General features: G+C 48.0%; 1 protein-coding gene across 1 annotated transcript in view; it reads right to left on the bottom strand.

The window, feature by feature from the left end:
• CACNA1H (calcium voltage-gated channel subunit alpha1 H) overlaps positions 1-16,726 on the bottom strand; it is a gene marked incomplete at both ends in the record, with an annotated part of 243,671 nt that overhangs the window by 69,121 nt on the left and 157,824 nt on the right. The window contains 2 exons of the mRNA XM_084270957.1: positions 11,174-11,586; positions 15,680-16,469. Of these exons, the coding sequence (XP_084127083.1) occupies positions 11,174-11,586; positions 15,680-16,469 (1,203 nt within the window). The remainder of the gene's footprint in view (positions 1-11,173; positions 11,587-15,679; positions 16,470-16,726) is intronic.

Raw genomic sequence — 16,726 nt, 5'->3', positions numbered from 1 at the left:
CAAACTGACACGCCGCATTGAGTATCGTGCAGACTTTAATTAACTGCAGGCACTGGGGCATTAATACAGGAGAGGACAGCCTGCCCAGTTTCCTTATGGTATAAACGTGATAGGGAGAGGGAGGGACGTGAGCACTTGCAAGGCAGAAGCGATCGTCCTGCATTAAGAGGTTTCTCAGAAGAGGACTGGAGCGGCGTTTGGCTGCCTCTCAGAGCAGCTCTATCTCCTTCATCTGAAAAACTGGGCAGAGGAGTCCAAATCTTGCAGCTTCCTACACAGTCTATTTTAAAGTCTTAGAAACAAAAACAACACACAACAGGAAGGATGCGATTACTAGAAATATGTCTGAACTCTCCCACACCCCAGCCCCATCAATCTTGATGGCTTCACCATTTGCATCGTTGGATGGTGCTTTTATATCTCATCCATACAATCCTGCTGGATCAGAGCTCTGGTCTGCACTGGTGCCCAAATCCCTCAACACCCATGCTAGGTCCAGTTTGGCTCTGCTTTGCTTTTCCCAGGCACTGAGTTGGACACAGAAGGGTCTATAGGTGGGGTTGAAACATCACGTCTTGTGTTGACACAACTACCCTGAGCCACACAGAGTCCAAACTTTAGCACAGTGACCCTAGAGAGACACAGCCACAAGCCCTAAGGCTGTAATAAGACCTTCTACACCAAGTTTACTATTCCCAAATACATTTGATACTTTTAAAATCGAAGTGCAGTTTAAAAAAACCCCCAAAGCTATTTTATCTTATTTAAGCAAATCTCCATTAAAATCAACCAGTCAGGGCTTCAGCCTTCAGACCCTGCACACACAGGAATAAGGAAGCACACAGAAATACTCCCAATATGGCAAGGGGGACACAACTGCACCGCACAGTGTGCCCCTGCTCTGTGGAAGAGAGGCAGAGTATCTCTTCCTTCAGCCATGGCAATCGGGACATCTGTTTTTAAGGGAACACACAATAAATGGTATGGAGCGTTGTCTACCTCCTGGTGAGTGGTCACCCCTGGGATTTGAACATATGGCTGCATCAAGTCTGGCTAGTGCCAACCTGATTCTTAAGCTATTAAACCATCCCCGCAGGCTCTGCATCCTGTACTTTCTGTGTACATTGTACGAGGGAAAAGAATTTGATTTGGGGTTTTGAGAATTTCAAACAAGGATATACAATTAGAAAAGTATTTGCTTCAGATGATGATAAATAACCCTGGACTGGAGAACCTCAGAAAATATCTGTTCTTCACGCCGGTGTGATGACACAAAGTCTTCTGCAGTGCTGTTTTACATGCTTTCCTGAGAGCCCAAACTTGTTAACCTTCATTTCACTGCATGTTTTCAGAGGAGTGGCAGCTGTGCCCATAAATACAGCATTCCAATTCCATACTATGGTTAAAAAATGAAGTATGTATGAAGCCTCTGCTATTACACACCGACTAGCTGGTGGGGGTGGGGGAATAAATGGGAGGAACCCCACAGCATTAATTCATTTCTGAAATACAAAGGGCCTTCTGCAAGCTCAGGTGGGAAACATCCACTCCACCGTCAGCTGCAGGGTCAGTGTCTGTTGGTCTCAGCCTGCCCATCAATCACTGACATGTTAACCAGTCTCAGGACCAGTGATAATCTGTGCACAAAAAAAGAAGGTGCAGAGGCACCCTAAGGAAGGGACACAGCTAGGGAATGAGGAACAGGAATGCTCTTTTGCCTATCTTTGAAAAGGGGCTTTCAGAAGCATTCACAGTTCCTACTGGCCCTCAGCATAAACTTGAGCTTGCTGGCATTTAATCCCCCTGCACTTCCACACTCTGCAGTTCCGTTCCCTTGTACTCTGGCACACATATCAGCTGATACCTGCCAGCCCTCTGACATACCATATTAGTAGTTAGGCTTTACAGACATTCAAGATGCTGATCTCTTGTTTTGGCAGCTTCAAGAGACCTTAGCACAAGTGAGAGATCTTCTGCAACATGGCCCCCATAGCACAGGCCATTTGCAGGGAGATAATTGCCCGGCAACCCGTGCTGCTTTCAGACTCTGGCTGAACTAATTTACACAAATGACTTGAAACTGTTTGCACTCCCAGGCAGCAGTGACCAGGGCTGAATAATGCTGACAAGGTTGTTGTTTTGCTCCTGAACCCTTCACAAACACAAGGAAAACTTGCATTCTCTCCCATATTGAGCAGTTCCCCTGCGGTTCGATTTATTTCCTCTTATGGACTGGATTTGGGGCAGATTGGAGCTGTGACGTTTCTGCCTGGGTTCTGGATAGCTCTGAGAGCAAGGCATACCTGGGGAACACAGAGACAGGGCTTTGTTCCCCTGGCCCCATCACCAAGATCCCAGTAGAGCTCCAAAGACCAGTCAGCACACTTGGGCTTCATAAACCACCTCAGTCCAAACTACCTTTAAAGCACAAGCCCATGTATAGTCATGCTGAGAGCCAGAGAACTACAGGACCCATCTGTCTGCAGCAAATTCAATTCCCTTTGGAGTCTATAAAATAAATAAAAGACTTCTTTTTCTGCTGCTTTCTCCAGAGGCACTATAGAAAAAAGAAGAGTAGGATTTGTCTGTACATTAGACAAGGACAGGGAAGGGGAGAAGAGGTATTAATTTGTACTGGTATCAGACAGGAGAAAACTCCAGAGAAATGCCTTCACTGGGGAAAAGAAGCCAAGTGGTCTTCCTGTCCCATCCTCCTTGGTGGCAGACTCCCTGCTCTAGCAGCTTTGCTACTGATGCTACATGGCCTGTGCACGGAGTGTTTTTCCCAAATTGGGAGTCAGGCTGTCTTTAAGGCTGTAAACCAGACAGAGCAAACAAAAATAGAGCTTTAAAAGAATGCATGTAGGCATGCCAAATCTCCCTCACTTTTGAGTAAGAGTCTCACTCCTTTCAGATGCAGCTTTCTCCCCCACCTCTCAAAACCATTTATAAAAAAGCAAACTGATCTTGAAACAAAAGAACCAGAAGGAGTTTTCAAGGAGATATTTAAAGCTTCATTCATAATTCTGGAAAATCTTACTGTCCCAGCTGGAGAACTCTGGTTGAAACCCAAGGAAAATTCACAGTTCAGGTTGGCAGCAGCAGCAAACATACCTGCGTTATTTCCTTGCACTGGTGGTTCTCCTCTGGTCTAAGGAGGTAAACTGCTAACCCTGAGCATCTGTACTTCTCTGCCTGCTGGTGGGCACAGCTGGCTCTGTCTCTCAGCACCACAGTACCCAAAGCAGGGCAGTGTACAGGATACCTTCACAATACCACTGAATCTCTACCTCCAGCTTTCAGACTGAGTTGCCATCATTTAGCATGTACTGTTAAACACTAACCCCACTTTGCTCTCAGGTATGGCATTACTGGGGTTTTTTTTCTACACCTTCTGAACATTTTCTTAGTTAAATTTATTTTTAATCCCTTCTGTATTTTCCAGGTCTACAGAGAAAGCAATTACTCACAGGGAGTGGTTGGAAATGAACAAAAGTATTAAATTAAATATGACTATTACCATTGCCTCCTAGCAGATGGGAACCATCAGTCCATAGGCACCATTAGTCCATGGCACAGCACCATTGTGTACTCCCCTCTCCATCCTCTTATCTGCATATCCCCTTGTGTTATACTCCTGTTGCATTTTGGCTGTAAACTCAGTTTCTCAGTGTCTACCTGCAACCTCCAGGCATAAAAGTTGGTGCCAGGAGCGCTGCAGTGCTCTGGTCCCATTCCCATTGCTATTATTGCTTGTAATAGCATCTAGCAGGTCATGCCTGGGACACTCACATGGTGGGTTGGTGTACACAGAAGAAAAGGCAATCCTTCTCTTGAAGAGGGAAAAACTCTGAGAAAAGCTGGATGCAGACAGACTGGGGAAGTGGAAGGAAAGAAACAAACAGCCTCAGCTAATATGGGAGGTGGTGTTCCTGGTAGACCAGAGCTCCTGAGATGGTCCAAGACACTCCTTGCTTCCTGCCACTTCAGAGCATGTTCTTCTCTAAGCCCTGCCAGTGATGCCTAAGCATGTTTTCCTGCCCCATTGGTTACTCTGGCTGTCTCACTCTTCTGCATTTCCTCCTCTGCTGTTCCCTGCTAACCCTGACTTGTTCATGGAGACAGCTGGAAGGGTGGCAAGCTGCTGCCACGTGCAGTACCAAAGCCATGCGGGCTGCTCAGAGGGACTTGGCTGGGGCTCTGCATGTTGCCTGCAGGCACCATGATGATGATGTCTCTGGAGCCACTGATCACAGCTGCCTTGAACCAGACACTAAAGTTCTTCCTCGAACTCATATCTTGTGATCGTTCAGGCAAGGGACTACCAGGTACTCCTGCTTTGGAGCATGGGAGCGTGCTCACCCTGAGGCCTGCTTACCTGATCAAAGCCAACTTTCCTCTCACCAAACCCACTCCCAGATGAAAAACATTCAGTTGACAGCCAGCAGGAAGGCACAACTCAATGCAATGCCACACTCCTTGTTTGTGAAAGCCACCTTCTTCATTACAGGCCAACTCCTTGCAGTTTCCCTCTGCAGAAAGCCAACACCCCGCTGTCCAGCTGCATCAAGCCTCCCTGCCTTGGAGCACATTAGAGCCACTGTCAGCATAACATTTGAAGCTGGCCGCCCATGGCTGTGATTTATGTACATTTTTGTGATGAAATGCAGCTGGCAAGTGCACTCTGCTTTCATTCTTGGGGCTACATTACACTTGGTTTATTTTACCTGCCAGTTGAAATGCAAACAATCTGTCTACATTCTATATATAACCACCCGTTGCCATCATGTATGTTTATGAAGCATGGGGCTTCATGCATTCAGTCTCTGAAGCCTTGGAGGGCACTGCAACTGTCTCAACTGACTGGCTGCATGACCCAGATGGAAGAGACGCATCTGGTGGGTCCTGCACACTGTGGCTACACGGCATGGGTCTGGCGCCAGGCAGGTCTCCAGTCCTCATGCAGCAGCGTGTGCTGGGAAGCATGTTACCATCACCTGCTTAAGAAGTCTGTCATCTTGGCAGAGAGCAGATGTGATTTATATGGCCAATCCCTCACCACAGAGAGCAACTAATGGCGTGAGGGGAAGGAACTGAAACATCAGTGGTGGTAAAACGTGCCTACAGTTCCACAGGGAATATCCTAATATTATTCCCAAGACTAATGAGCACATCTATAGGAACCAGATCAGACTGCAAACTCCCGTCACCATGACTAGCTCTGTTGTTCTCCTGACTCTCCCCTGACTGCTCACTATGTCAGCACTCGAATGAGTTATTACACTCAGTTTCTGCATTGGAGAGGTGCTGTTCCTGTCTGGTAGGAGGCAGAGGAATGAATGGATGGATCTCTAGTATGTTTTCCCTTATATAGTAAAAAAAAATATACCAAGAACATACAATGTGACAGAAGGAAAACAGAGCAGTGGAGTCAGTTAAATTACAGAAGAGAGTAAGAGAGAGAGAGAGAAGGCTCTGTGAGCACCACTCACAGCAGGCTCCCTGTGGAAGGACGTGATTTACACCCTTTGCCGTGACAGCTGCTAAGGTCCAGCAGACAGGGATCCAGCCCTGAGCCAGGACACCTGGCTTTTAGCTGCAAACAACTTCCATCAGTTCATGCTTTCTTGCCTCTGACCCTTGACTCTCTCTAACATGGGAATGACACCTTGCCAGGTGGAAATGCTCCACGTATGAGCTGCTGCTGGCTCTGATGAGAAGCCTTACAGCCTGAAATGTGCAGAGAGGATCCCCAAACCCTTACCAGGTTTGTTTATGTCACGAGAGAGCATCTGTCTGCAAAAAAATGGGGCCTGGATAAAGGTGATCTGAAGAACACTAAAAAGGTGGTATGATCTTGGGGCACAAGAGGATGGGGAACACCTCTCTTTCCCAAGGTCTCCAGACAAAGCCCTTCTGTTCCCTCCTGAGAGGTGGGGACAGAATTCAGATTATCACAAGGTGTCTGCTGAACAAGGCAAACTTCTGTCACGCTGCTCAGGAGACCCAGTGTGTTCTCAACTGATGTGACTTCACAACCAAACCAGCACATGAAAGCTGTGTCCAACCCACACTGACGGCTGGGACATCAGAAGGTAAGCAGGAAGGGACAGCTTGGGATGCAGCTGACAAAACCCAAACGCATAAACCAAAGGACTGCTAAGGGCTGAATGAGTCTCACATCATTTACGTAATAAGCACACATTGGGCTGAATTTTCCCATCCTGCGCTAGGGAAATCTGTTTGCTTCAAGACTAGCCAGGGTGTGAGTTCTTAAAACTGGGTAATGCAGAAAGTTGGGGGAGCATACAAGTTGAAGGTGAAAATCTTGGATCAAGATAATATTTTAGTGCCTAAATTCCTTTTGAGTTGTGAATCTGTTTGCTTCAAACACTGCTGAAAGATTCCCCTCTGCTTTCTAAGAGCTTTCCAGACCAAATCAATTTTTCAAGCCAAAGTTGACAAATGCTAAACCAGAACATCACTAGAGAAGCTAGCTGCCACCTTAAATTGCACAGAATTACTTTTACTCCAGAATAATAAAACGAAACGTGCTACTGAAAACCAACACTTCTCTTACACTGATAAGCAATGGACCACTGGGCACCCACCAAGGTCAGCTCCAACCTGTTCTAAAGACAGCTGCTCTGAACGAAACATGCCATGGATGAGGGATCAGAAAAGCAATTAAAAGCTCTTTGAACAGCAATAGCTTGGAACAAATACTAATTTGTACTTCTTTTCTGAGAAGCGAATATAAAATAGCATTTCTAGTGCCATTTGATGTAAATTGAGCCTTTTATGTGGAATCATTACAAGTACCAACAGCTACTTCTGCAAATCCCTCTGGGAAGCCAAGTGGGAGTCTCTCCTTACAACTTAAATGGGGGTCCTCAGGGATGAATTCAGAGTTCACCCTTCTGTAGGGATAACGCTGGACAAATGAACAGGACTCTGACCTTCTGCAGGAGCTGGGAATCAGGGAGCTGGGAATCAAGGAAGACTGAACAAGTAGCAATTCTTTCTTGTCAGTGAAGCACACTGAGGAACTGACTCTGGGACAGAAAGGTATCAGCAGGTTTCAGTGGCGGAGAGGCATTTGGAAACACAGCTACTGGAATAGGACCTGCCTGCACCAGGCATCTTTCCTCACTGCCCCAAAGGCATGGCAGAGGTCGTGCTTTCAGAGTGCACTGTTCCTGCCTGGTTGCTGCAGTGCCATGGCACGTTCTCAGATACTCTGGAGAATTGTCAGCTGCAATGAATGCATAACAAAATCATCCAGCGTATTGAAATTGCCTGGAAGATTAATGCATGGATTGCCTCCTTCTTTGTACTTGGCTTTCCTCATCTGTGGGAGTGCTTATTCGTGCTGGAGATAGACAAATAAATAAATAAAGCACGACAGGAGGGGCGAAAAAAAAGGAACTCCAAACCAGCCAATTAACCTTTGAAATACAAGTTGTGCTGCTGCTAACTAACAGCATCCTGTAACCTCCTAATTACCAGCCATGTAAAACGTGGCAGTTGGAGACAGAGTTGGCTGTTAACCCTGCGGATGCACTGTGCGGGAGGGATCCGATTGCTGCTAATGACTGAAGTCCCAAAGAAACTCTCTTCCCATCATCAGCTGCCTCCTGCTACCCGGATCTCCTACCGCAAACTGGCTGCGCTGCCTCTGAGAAAAGCAGGACTGCTAAAGGACAGCTCTGTGCAAAGCAGTTCTAGCATCTCCCATGAGTCAGTTTAGCTGCTACAGCTTCCTGACCTTAGTCACAGGACACGATCCTTGCCTACAAGGGTATTACGTGAGCTACGTGCATTAAATGAAGTGGTGCCAGCTATGTTAGCCAAGAAGAGCCAGTGTAACCGTGAGCAGACTGCTGTGAGCTTCTAATTCCCTTAAAAACCTCATACTGAAGCCTTGAGGGGATTTGGATGTGGACAGGCCTCATCTGGAGGCAGCGAGGGACACAGACCCCCTTCGTGTCTTGTCCAAGGGTGCTGCCAAAGCGCTGCTATGGCACCGCGACACCTTGTCCTGCAGCAGCGATGACAAGGGCCAGCGGTCAATCCCACCCGGGCTCTGCCTCCAGCCTGGCACCTTACAGCCTGGATTTCCTCACCCAGAAGATACGGGCAATAATGCTCGCTTGCCTCAAGAGGGCTCCGTGAGACTTCTGCACGGAGTGCTGCCGTGTCCCGGGATGAAAGTCGAGATAACGCACCGAGGACTAGAACTGTTCTATCTTCCACGCCATATGTTGTTCAGTACCCTCCACCCCTCCCACACAGGCAGAGGATTGATGCCTTGGCTTTGAACAGCACTCTGAAACAAAAATGTATGTGGTGTGCCCATCTATTTTGCAAAGCCACTGATGACTATGGAGTCTGAGAAGCCGGAAAAGAAAAGCAAGCTGCTGGTAATAACTCTGTTATAAAAGGGACTGGGCATTTCCTTACAGACAGTGAGGTTTAAGGAGAGCTTCCCTGTGGCTGCTGCATTGATTGCAGCCCAGCTTGATAAAACCAGTCAATAAGTGGTAAGAGTCGAGACCAGGGAACCTGCTTAAGCTGTTTTCACCCAGAGCAGATGCCTCTGTGGTGGGAGATCTGAAGAGACTCAAGGCCCAGGGGTTCTCTGCCGGTGCTGCTGTCAGCAGATATAGAGCATAGGAGGTCTCCCCAAAGGGAGCCCCTGAACCCTGCTCTCTGGGTGACAATGAACAGCTCGGTGTGAGGAAAGTGGAGGAGAGCCAAAGATCATTTGTCCTTATAGGCAGCTCCTAGATTCTTATGACTTGGGGAACAGCCTCAAGGTTTGCCCTTGGGAGAGGATGGAGAGAGAGATGATGGCAACACTCACGTCTGGTTAACAGCCTGGGGAAGGTTCACACCTTCTCTCCTTGTAAGACCTGCTCTGAGCAGAGGTGCAGAGTGACTGGGCAGCATCTGTCACTCACTACCCAGAAAGCTGTGATTAAACTGTTTTTCCTGGCAAGGATCACAGAATTCCCAAAGCCACTCTTCCCCTCCCTTCCATCCCAACACGGTGCTGTGGGCTAGTGACAGCTTCGCTCAGGCTCCTTATCTCCAGAGAGTGCCAGCCCCACACCCTGAGCCCTGCAGCCAGTTCTCACATGAAAAGCGCTGTGGGTTCCGAAATCACCCCACTTTGTTCACAGAAGCCCCAGACTTTCATGCCAAACAGTCTGGGAGCTTAGACCCATTTTCTATTGCTTTCAGATAGCGCCTCTGGCAATGCCCTGAAGGTCACCCTATTGATAGGGGAGTGAGCGATGTGTTTCGAAGCTGGGCTCTGACAGCTCCATGGCTCCCTGCTTCATACTAGACACACTTTATAGTCAGGCACGTGGAGGAACTTTTACAGGTTTCACTTCAAAATTCCTCCTTTTTTATTGGGCCCACACTGGGCAGTGCCTGCGAGCAAAGCTGGCAGGAGTCAGATGCTCTGTAGCCAAAAGCTTCAGAATCTTTATTGCCATTGGCTTTCAGATGGTTTAAAGAAAAACTTTTACAAGGTAAAATCCAATATAAACCTGCCTGCTATGTTTTTTCTTTGTTAGCAGCAAGGATGTAATTATCACAATTTACCTTTATACGAGTGACTGTGGACAGACTCCATGTGATCCCTGGGCTTTCTCACTGCAGCCTGTCTACAGTTTTCCCCCAGCACCCATCATGGCAATATCCAAGGACTGACAAAGCTGTATCTGCCTCACAAAAGAGTATCCATGCAGAAACACAGCCGCTGCGGGGAATGAATGGTCTATTCAAAGGCGACTGACAAGGTGTATTTCCTAATTCTAAAACTTGTTGTGGAATAAGTAAGCAGACAGAAAGCTGACAGCGACAGCTATTTCTTTGTTGGGTTTGGACACTCTGTGCTGGAAGTGTGAACTAATTTACTGTTGCATGGCTTGGGCTCATGTGCTGTAGCTGAGTACTTGCTTTTCTGAAGGAAAATGTGCCTCAGACAGCATAGAATATAGGGGTTTGAAAGCACATAAGCGGAGAGGAAATATAACAGCAGCACTTTGGAGGATTGTTTGCCATGGTCCTGAGCAGGACTAAATCCTGGGAAATGACAGTGAAGAAAACAGAGAGCCTCTTCTCTTGCCTTTGGATGTACTTTACTGCTCTGCCTGCCTTTTCTCCTCACCCCTGAGCAGACAGACTGAGGCAGAGAGGAGGAACAGCTTTATAAATAACCCTGACCTGGTCTTGATCCTGCAGTGTAGATTTTGGGAGAGCATTGGGTGAACCTTTGACCATCCACCTCACAGAAAAATCTACCTAAGGATCTCCTAGCCTCACTGGGAAGCATTTTCTGCAGCTGATACAGAGGTGGCACAAATAATTCCAGAGCATGTTTTGAGAAAACAGTTGAAAGTAACCAGAGTTTCCAAGAAAGAAAAGCCCAGATTTCCCCAGAGTGGCCAACTGGAGATACTCAGATGACTCACCTCCCTTTCCCATCACACAGCCCCTCAAGCTCCCATCAGCCAACAACAAGGACAAGCTGTCCTCAGCTGCCAGTGCTGCTTTCTGCCACCGCCATGCTCAGATTAATACTGGGAACAGCATGATTTCGGTTTCCTCTCTCCAAACACTTAAAAGACAGATCTACTTGCACCCTATGAGATCAAATTAAAGGTTTTGGAGCCTTCAGGGAGAAACTCACTTTCCCCCTCCCCCTTGTTGCTTTTAGCATTGCCTGACAGGTTAAATCTTTACTTAAAGGTCCAGGATCAAAGAAGAAACTTCTGTGTGGCTTATTTGCACTACAAGGTCCACTGTGTACCACCATCAGACCAACTGGGGTATTTCCACCAAGAACAATTCATGCTTACATGAATAATTCAGAGCAAACAACTTAAGCAGTCAGGCTCTGAAACACTCAAACTCTCCACATCTCAGCAGTGCTGCCAGCCACCTTCCAGGCTTTTCACACATGAAAGGATGCTCCTGCTCATCACATGCTGGCAGGATCAGGCCCTCAGCCACATTTCATGTTTCCAACTTGCAATAAGACCACTTTCTCCTCTGTCACGGCTTTGACAGTCACCTCAAGGCACGACACAAGCTGCCATGGCATGAGCACCTGAAACCACAGCTCCTTAGGGTTCCTTCAGGTCAGTCCCGTACTCACCTGCTCATGGTACTCGATGCCCATGCTCAGCGTGTTGATGAGAATGGCGATCATGATCCCCCGGTTGAAGTACTTGCTCTCCACGATCCTCTTCAGCTTGCTACCAAAAGCCTTCCACAGGCGGACGACCTTGTTCCTCTCCTTGGGTTTTTTCTTCTTCCTCCTCCTCCTGCCCCGCTGCTGCTGGAGCTGGTCTCGGTGGTCGCCGTGCCTTAGGTCCTGGGTGAACTCGTAGACACCGTTGCTGTCGGAGTCGCAGCTGTCGGACTCGCTGAAGGCGAACTCGGGGTCCTCCAGGAGGCTGGCGCAGAAGGGACAGTCCTGCAGCTCGCAGGTCAGCGTGCCGCCCGGCGGGCTGGGCAGCGGGCAGGCCGCGCTCAGGCCCGACAGCCGGCTGGGTGTCCGCCGCAGACCTGCAAGGGGAGACGCACGCCATGAGCCCCCTCACACCCTCAACGTGGCGAACAGCCCCATGGGCTGCTTGGGTGGCGCTGGGCAACTTCTGGTGCAGCCACAAATAAAAGTAATGCCCTAATGCAGCCTTCTAGCCATCCATCTTAGCGAGCAGCTCTCACTTGGCCTCATTTTTTCCCCACTCTGTTCCCCTCTCCCCAAGCCCCAACACCCACCCCCGAGCCCCCTCCACGGATGCGGGGCCAAGGTCCTCTCTCCACAAAGTGTGGCAACCACTTTATGGTCTGTGGCTGGGGGAAGACTGACTGGCACACCTCTCACTTTCAATTATTTTTGATTATACCTGACCAGGCTAACATCATTAGTGGTGATCTGAGCGCTATCAAGCTGTTACACCCAATTTAGATAGCGTTTCTATTTAGCTAATAATGAGGAGGGAGAGGGAGAAATGGACCAAAGGTGGCTACAAACCACAGATCACAGCTTGGAGAGTCACGTAGTCCCTTCAGTCTCCTTCATCCCTCCTTCAGCCTTTAATAAAGCTCAGGTGAATTCGTTGCTTGAGGCACAGGGCTGAGTGTTCAGGGTATTTTAAAATCAAACACGTTGCCACATGTTTTGTGGTGTGAGGAGAAATGCTGCCTGCCCTCACAGAGCCAGGATACAGAGATGACACAAGAGTAACAAGGATGATTTGTGCAGTACAGGAGCTAGAGTTTATTCCCTCTTATTTAGGAACTAAATTCCTAGTTTCCTCATATTTAGGAAGCAGATATTGGTGGCAAGAAAAATAAAAGAGACAGGAATGCAATACTTCAAGCATGGAATCCTTCCTACAAAATGCCATTCAAGTATCAACAAAAAACCTTCCTTGAGGTTCAGAGAAATTAGGTGAGGGGACAGTTTCCCCCTATAACATACTCTGGAGGTTGGATGGGGACACTTGGATCAGTTTTGGGGAGACCAAGCAAAAGGCAGTGGATGCTCCTGGCTTAGGGCCCAGGAGCTTGGAGCTCACCCAGCAGTAATGCTGCTGATTTCAGCCACTCCTGGCTGACACTTGAGGACGTCTTTAAAGAGGAGGCAGCACCAAATGAAATAAAGCTCCCTATTAGCTTGAAATCTGGGTTGTGACAAATCAAAGTGTATTTTACTTGCCTGAATGTCACTTGGATATCACTGACCTTCAAAATGGGCTTGCAGGAGAGGACAGTCCTCCTCCTGGTCATTATGTCAAGGGCACCAGAAGGATCAGAGATATTCACCCCCTCACTCAATTCTCAAGCAGAACCAGTGCAGGACTGCATGTCAGCATGGTGTTCCTGATCCTGACCGGTCTGACAAGGGAAGGCAGCAGCACAGCCACAGTAGTGCCAATAGCAGAGGTAGTGGGCTTGCCAGACATATTTTAATGCTATCAAAGTGTTAAAAATTATATGAAAAATACTGGCGCCGCAGATGTCTTCAAAATACCAGAGTCTCCTTGGCTGCCTGCTAAAATAACCTCACAGCATTGCAGGGCACGAGAACACAGAGGAACAGGCTGTACTTTATGCTGTTCAATTCCACAACAAAAGAAGGGAAGAGAATACTCTCTCCCACAATCGCATCCTTCCCAGCAGACACCAACCTTGTTTCCAGCTGGGGCTGTGAGTGCCCTGGCTGCTAATGCCTCTGTAATGCTCTCTGTTATCACTTGTGTGCTCTCCTTGCACAAGTCTTGCAGTGAACAGACTCTCCTTGTTGCCTTCTAAGAGTGGAGAGAGAATTAAGCGAAGTAAAACTCTTTGTTTGCCCAAAGAGGCTGAGGCCAGGAGGGTTGGGCGAGCTAGTGAGCCCACCTCACCTCGCCCACTGAGCGCAGGGTAGGGACTTCACACAGCTCTCTTGCTAGGTTTATGCTGGGATGGAGAAAGATGAGTTGGAGGCTGTGCCTGGCAGAGCTACACCCTCAGGAGCTAGCTTGTTTGGCACCTAAAGATCCTCCTGAAGCCTGGAAGACACATGCCTTTTGCTGGCTGTACAAAGATGGTTGCCGTGCAGAAGTGCATCTGACTCAGTCCTGTTGGTGTGGCAGGAGGGGCTGTGGCAACAAGGGGAAGGAGTGCCTGGAAAGAGTGAGAGCTGTGGATGGGAAAATCTGGGCACTGACACATCGTGTGACAGGGTCTCCAGATGGACCTGGCTGACTTGCTTCCCCTCGCAGCCCCTGTGCTCCTCAGGGTGCCAGATAAGCCAAAAGCTGTGGCATCCACCTCTTCCCCCAGGTAACACTACACTTCTGAGAGACAAAACAATTCCAGGAGATTTGTTTAAAGCATTTTGGCATCCTCTGGTCTGAAATGCCTCAGTAAAGAGAGGATACTATAATGGCATTATTAATAGCAACTCCATCTAACCTCCGGCTTTCGAAGAACCACCACGAGCTATCTGAAAAGCTGCTAAGTCATTGAAGTGCCCTGAGATGTTACAGAGGGGCCTGAGATCTGGGCCTTACTTCTCCTGAAGAGGATCCCAGCAGCAGATCATCTAGTAAGCATGAGGAACCAAACCTCTAACTTGAACACAGCATTCCAAGCAACAGCTCTTCCACTCATCCATGCTTTCCCAGTTCCAGACTTCTGCAGAGCCTGGGCTTTTATCTCAAGGTAAATACACATTCTCATAATAACCTTCATTAACTTGCATAGCTAAAGATGAACCAGTGAGTCATATAATGCCCTTGCTCAACAATGGAAGAACGTTGCAACTAACCTTGCCTCCTTCTGCCCTCCTGCTAAGCTCCGAAGCATACACAAAAGTCTGCCAAAGGCAATTTCTATAAACAATCTACTTCACCCTTTTGTATGGTCATTTAAAAAAACCCCAAACAACAAAGACAAACCAACCAACCTATTTGGCAAGGAACCTTACTGTGACCCCCCCCCGCCCCCCCCAAGCTAGGCTTGGTATTTTTTCAGCACACAAATCACTAGGATAAATATTTGTGTCCATGCACATGCTGATAAACAGTTTTGGAAAACACAGACATTGAGAGAAACAGATTCTGAGTTTGGATCTAAAGAGATTAAAAAACTAGAAGCTAGATTCTTTTTGCCCTTTTACTGTTTGAGGGCTTAAGACACTATTTTCAGACTTCAGCTCCAGCCATGAGGACTGGGAACATTTCGCAAAATAGAAACGTCAGTGTTGTGTGTAATCACTGCTTCTGCAGCGGGTGATTTATACGTGAAGGGAGATAAAACTACAGCAATTAGCAGTGCTGGTGTGGCTGCAGTCTGTACAGAAGGGGATGGGACAGAGGTACACAAGAATACCGAAGTCATTCCTCATTCATTCAGACTGAATGGAGCTCCAAACCTGCCGTAACAGTCCTACATTTCTTCTCACACAGGGAAAAAGGAGAGAAAGCCTGAGACCTGTAGTTCTGCTACACTCCTGCCCTCGCATGTCATTTGAGGGCTAGCATGGAGAAAGCCTCTGCAGTGACCATGGGCCTTCCTCCAAACCTCCTCCTAGCCACAAAACAATTCAGAGGCTGAGGACAGCGCTAGGGTTTTCTAGAAGTGTCTGGTTTGAAGTTCTTCAGTGCCTCTGTTTTAAACTTCTTACGTTTCCTATACCTTACACTTCTTGACCAGCTTCCACCTTTCAAGGTGCCACCTCCCAGAAGCTGGGGCTTCTCTGCTGCAGGGCTGCAGCTGGCAGGTCCATCATTCTCCAGAGGTGCAATTCCAGGGACTGTATAGATCTTTTCTAAGGTAGGGAGAGCCTCTAGGATAACACTAAGCACAGGAGAGGAGTTCAGAAACACATGCCTTGTAACCATGGGAAAGAGGCCTCCAGCAGTGGCCTGAGGTCACCGACTGGACCATCCCATATCTTGCTTTACCCAATGACTGCATACAACCATAGAAGGAACAGATACTCAAGTCCCTCAGCTGTCCTACCCTCTAAGTTCAGATAGCATTCACAAAACAGTCTCCATCTTCAGCACCCTACATGGCTAACATTAACACCTTAACTCTTGAACAACTGGCCCTTTGCTTGGTTTTCCTAAGGAAAAAAAAAAATCAGCTTGTTTGTCCTTACCATGCTCTCCTACCAGCTGCTGCAGCTTCCCATAAGAATCCGTGCCCAAATTTACAGGACTATTAACCACAGCCACAGGTGAATTGCCATTCTTCTTTCCTTTGGGAACTGGAACAGAACTGGCTTTGCTAGTTGGAGAAGGCAGGATGGTAGGATAGTTCATGTTGCCATGGTTGGAGAGTCCAGCAGTCAGCTTAATGCTTGCAGGAGCATTGGAAGACTTACAGTTCACTTGCGGTCCTTCAACGTGACAGTCCGCGTGGTAAATGCTGTGCACAGACTCCGAATCTGGAGGAGGAGCAGGGCTCTGCAAGTTGGGTGAAGGAGAAGGAAGCATCAATTGGCCTCCTGGTTTCATGACCTTGAGTTCCAGGTCACAGATCTCAGGGTTGGAACGTGGCCCCCGAGGGCTCCCATTGCTGATGTGATAGTGGTGGTGATGGTGGTGATGGTGATGGTGGATGAGGTGGTGTATGGAGGTGATGCGCTTTTTGCCTCGGTGGCTTTGCCCATTCGTGGTGCTGTTGGGGTTAACTTTTTTCCGTCGCTTACTCTGCCAGTTATTGTACAGACGTATTGTCCGCCGCTTCACCTTCCTGAAGATGTGGCAGATGTACTTGAGCAGCTCCTCGTAGCAGCTCCCTGGCTCTGAGAAGCTGGCAATTGTGCTGTCGTTGGAGAGATAACGGGCCCGCTGCTCCTGCATCAGCTGGTTCTCCCGCTGCTTTGTTTCTGAAAACTGTGTTGCTATCACAACCAGGCACAAGTTAATCATGAAGAAGGAACCAACCTGGAGTAAACACAGGGAAAAGAATTAGCAGAGACTTTGCAAAGCAAGACTCGCTCTGGCCTACCACATGCTGTCTGAAGTGTAGCTCTTTGAATTTCTAAACGTGCCAAATGTCAGGGTCCGCTCACCAAATGTTATGTCAGCATGTGCCTGAGCCACTAAATTTGCTCCTAAGCCATGGTAAATTATTTTGGCAATGGCAAAGAAAGCCATTAATGACAGCCCTCACCGCTTTCCTTCTCCCCTCAACAGTGATG

This window comes from Gallinula chloropus, assembly GCF_964237585.1.
Source record: "Gallinula chloropus genome assembly, chromosome: 15".
NCBI lineage: Eukaryota > Metazoa > Chordata > Aves > Gruiformes > Rallidae > Gallinula > Gallinula chloropus.
This window is presented reverse-complemented; position numbering and strand designations above follow the sequence as displayed.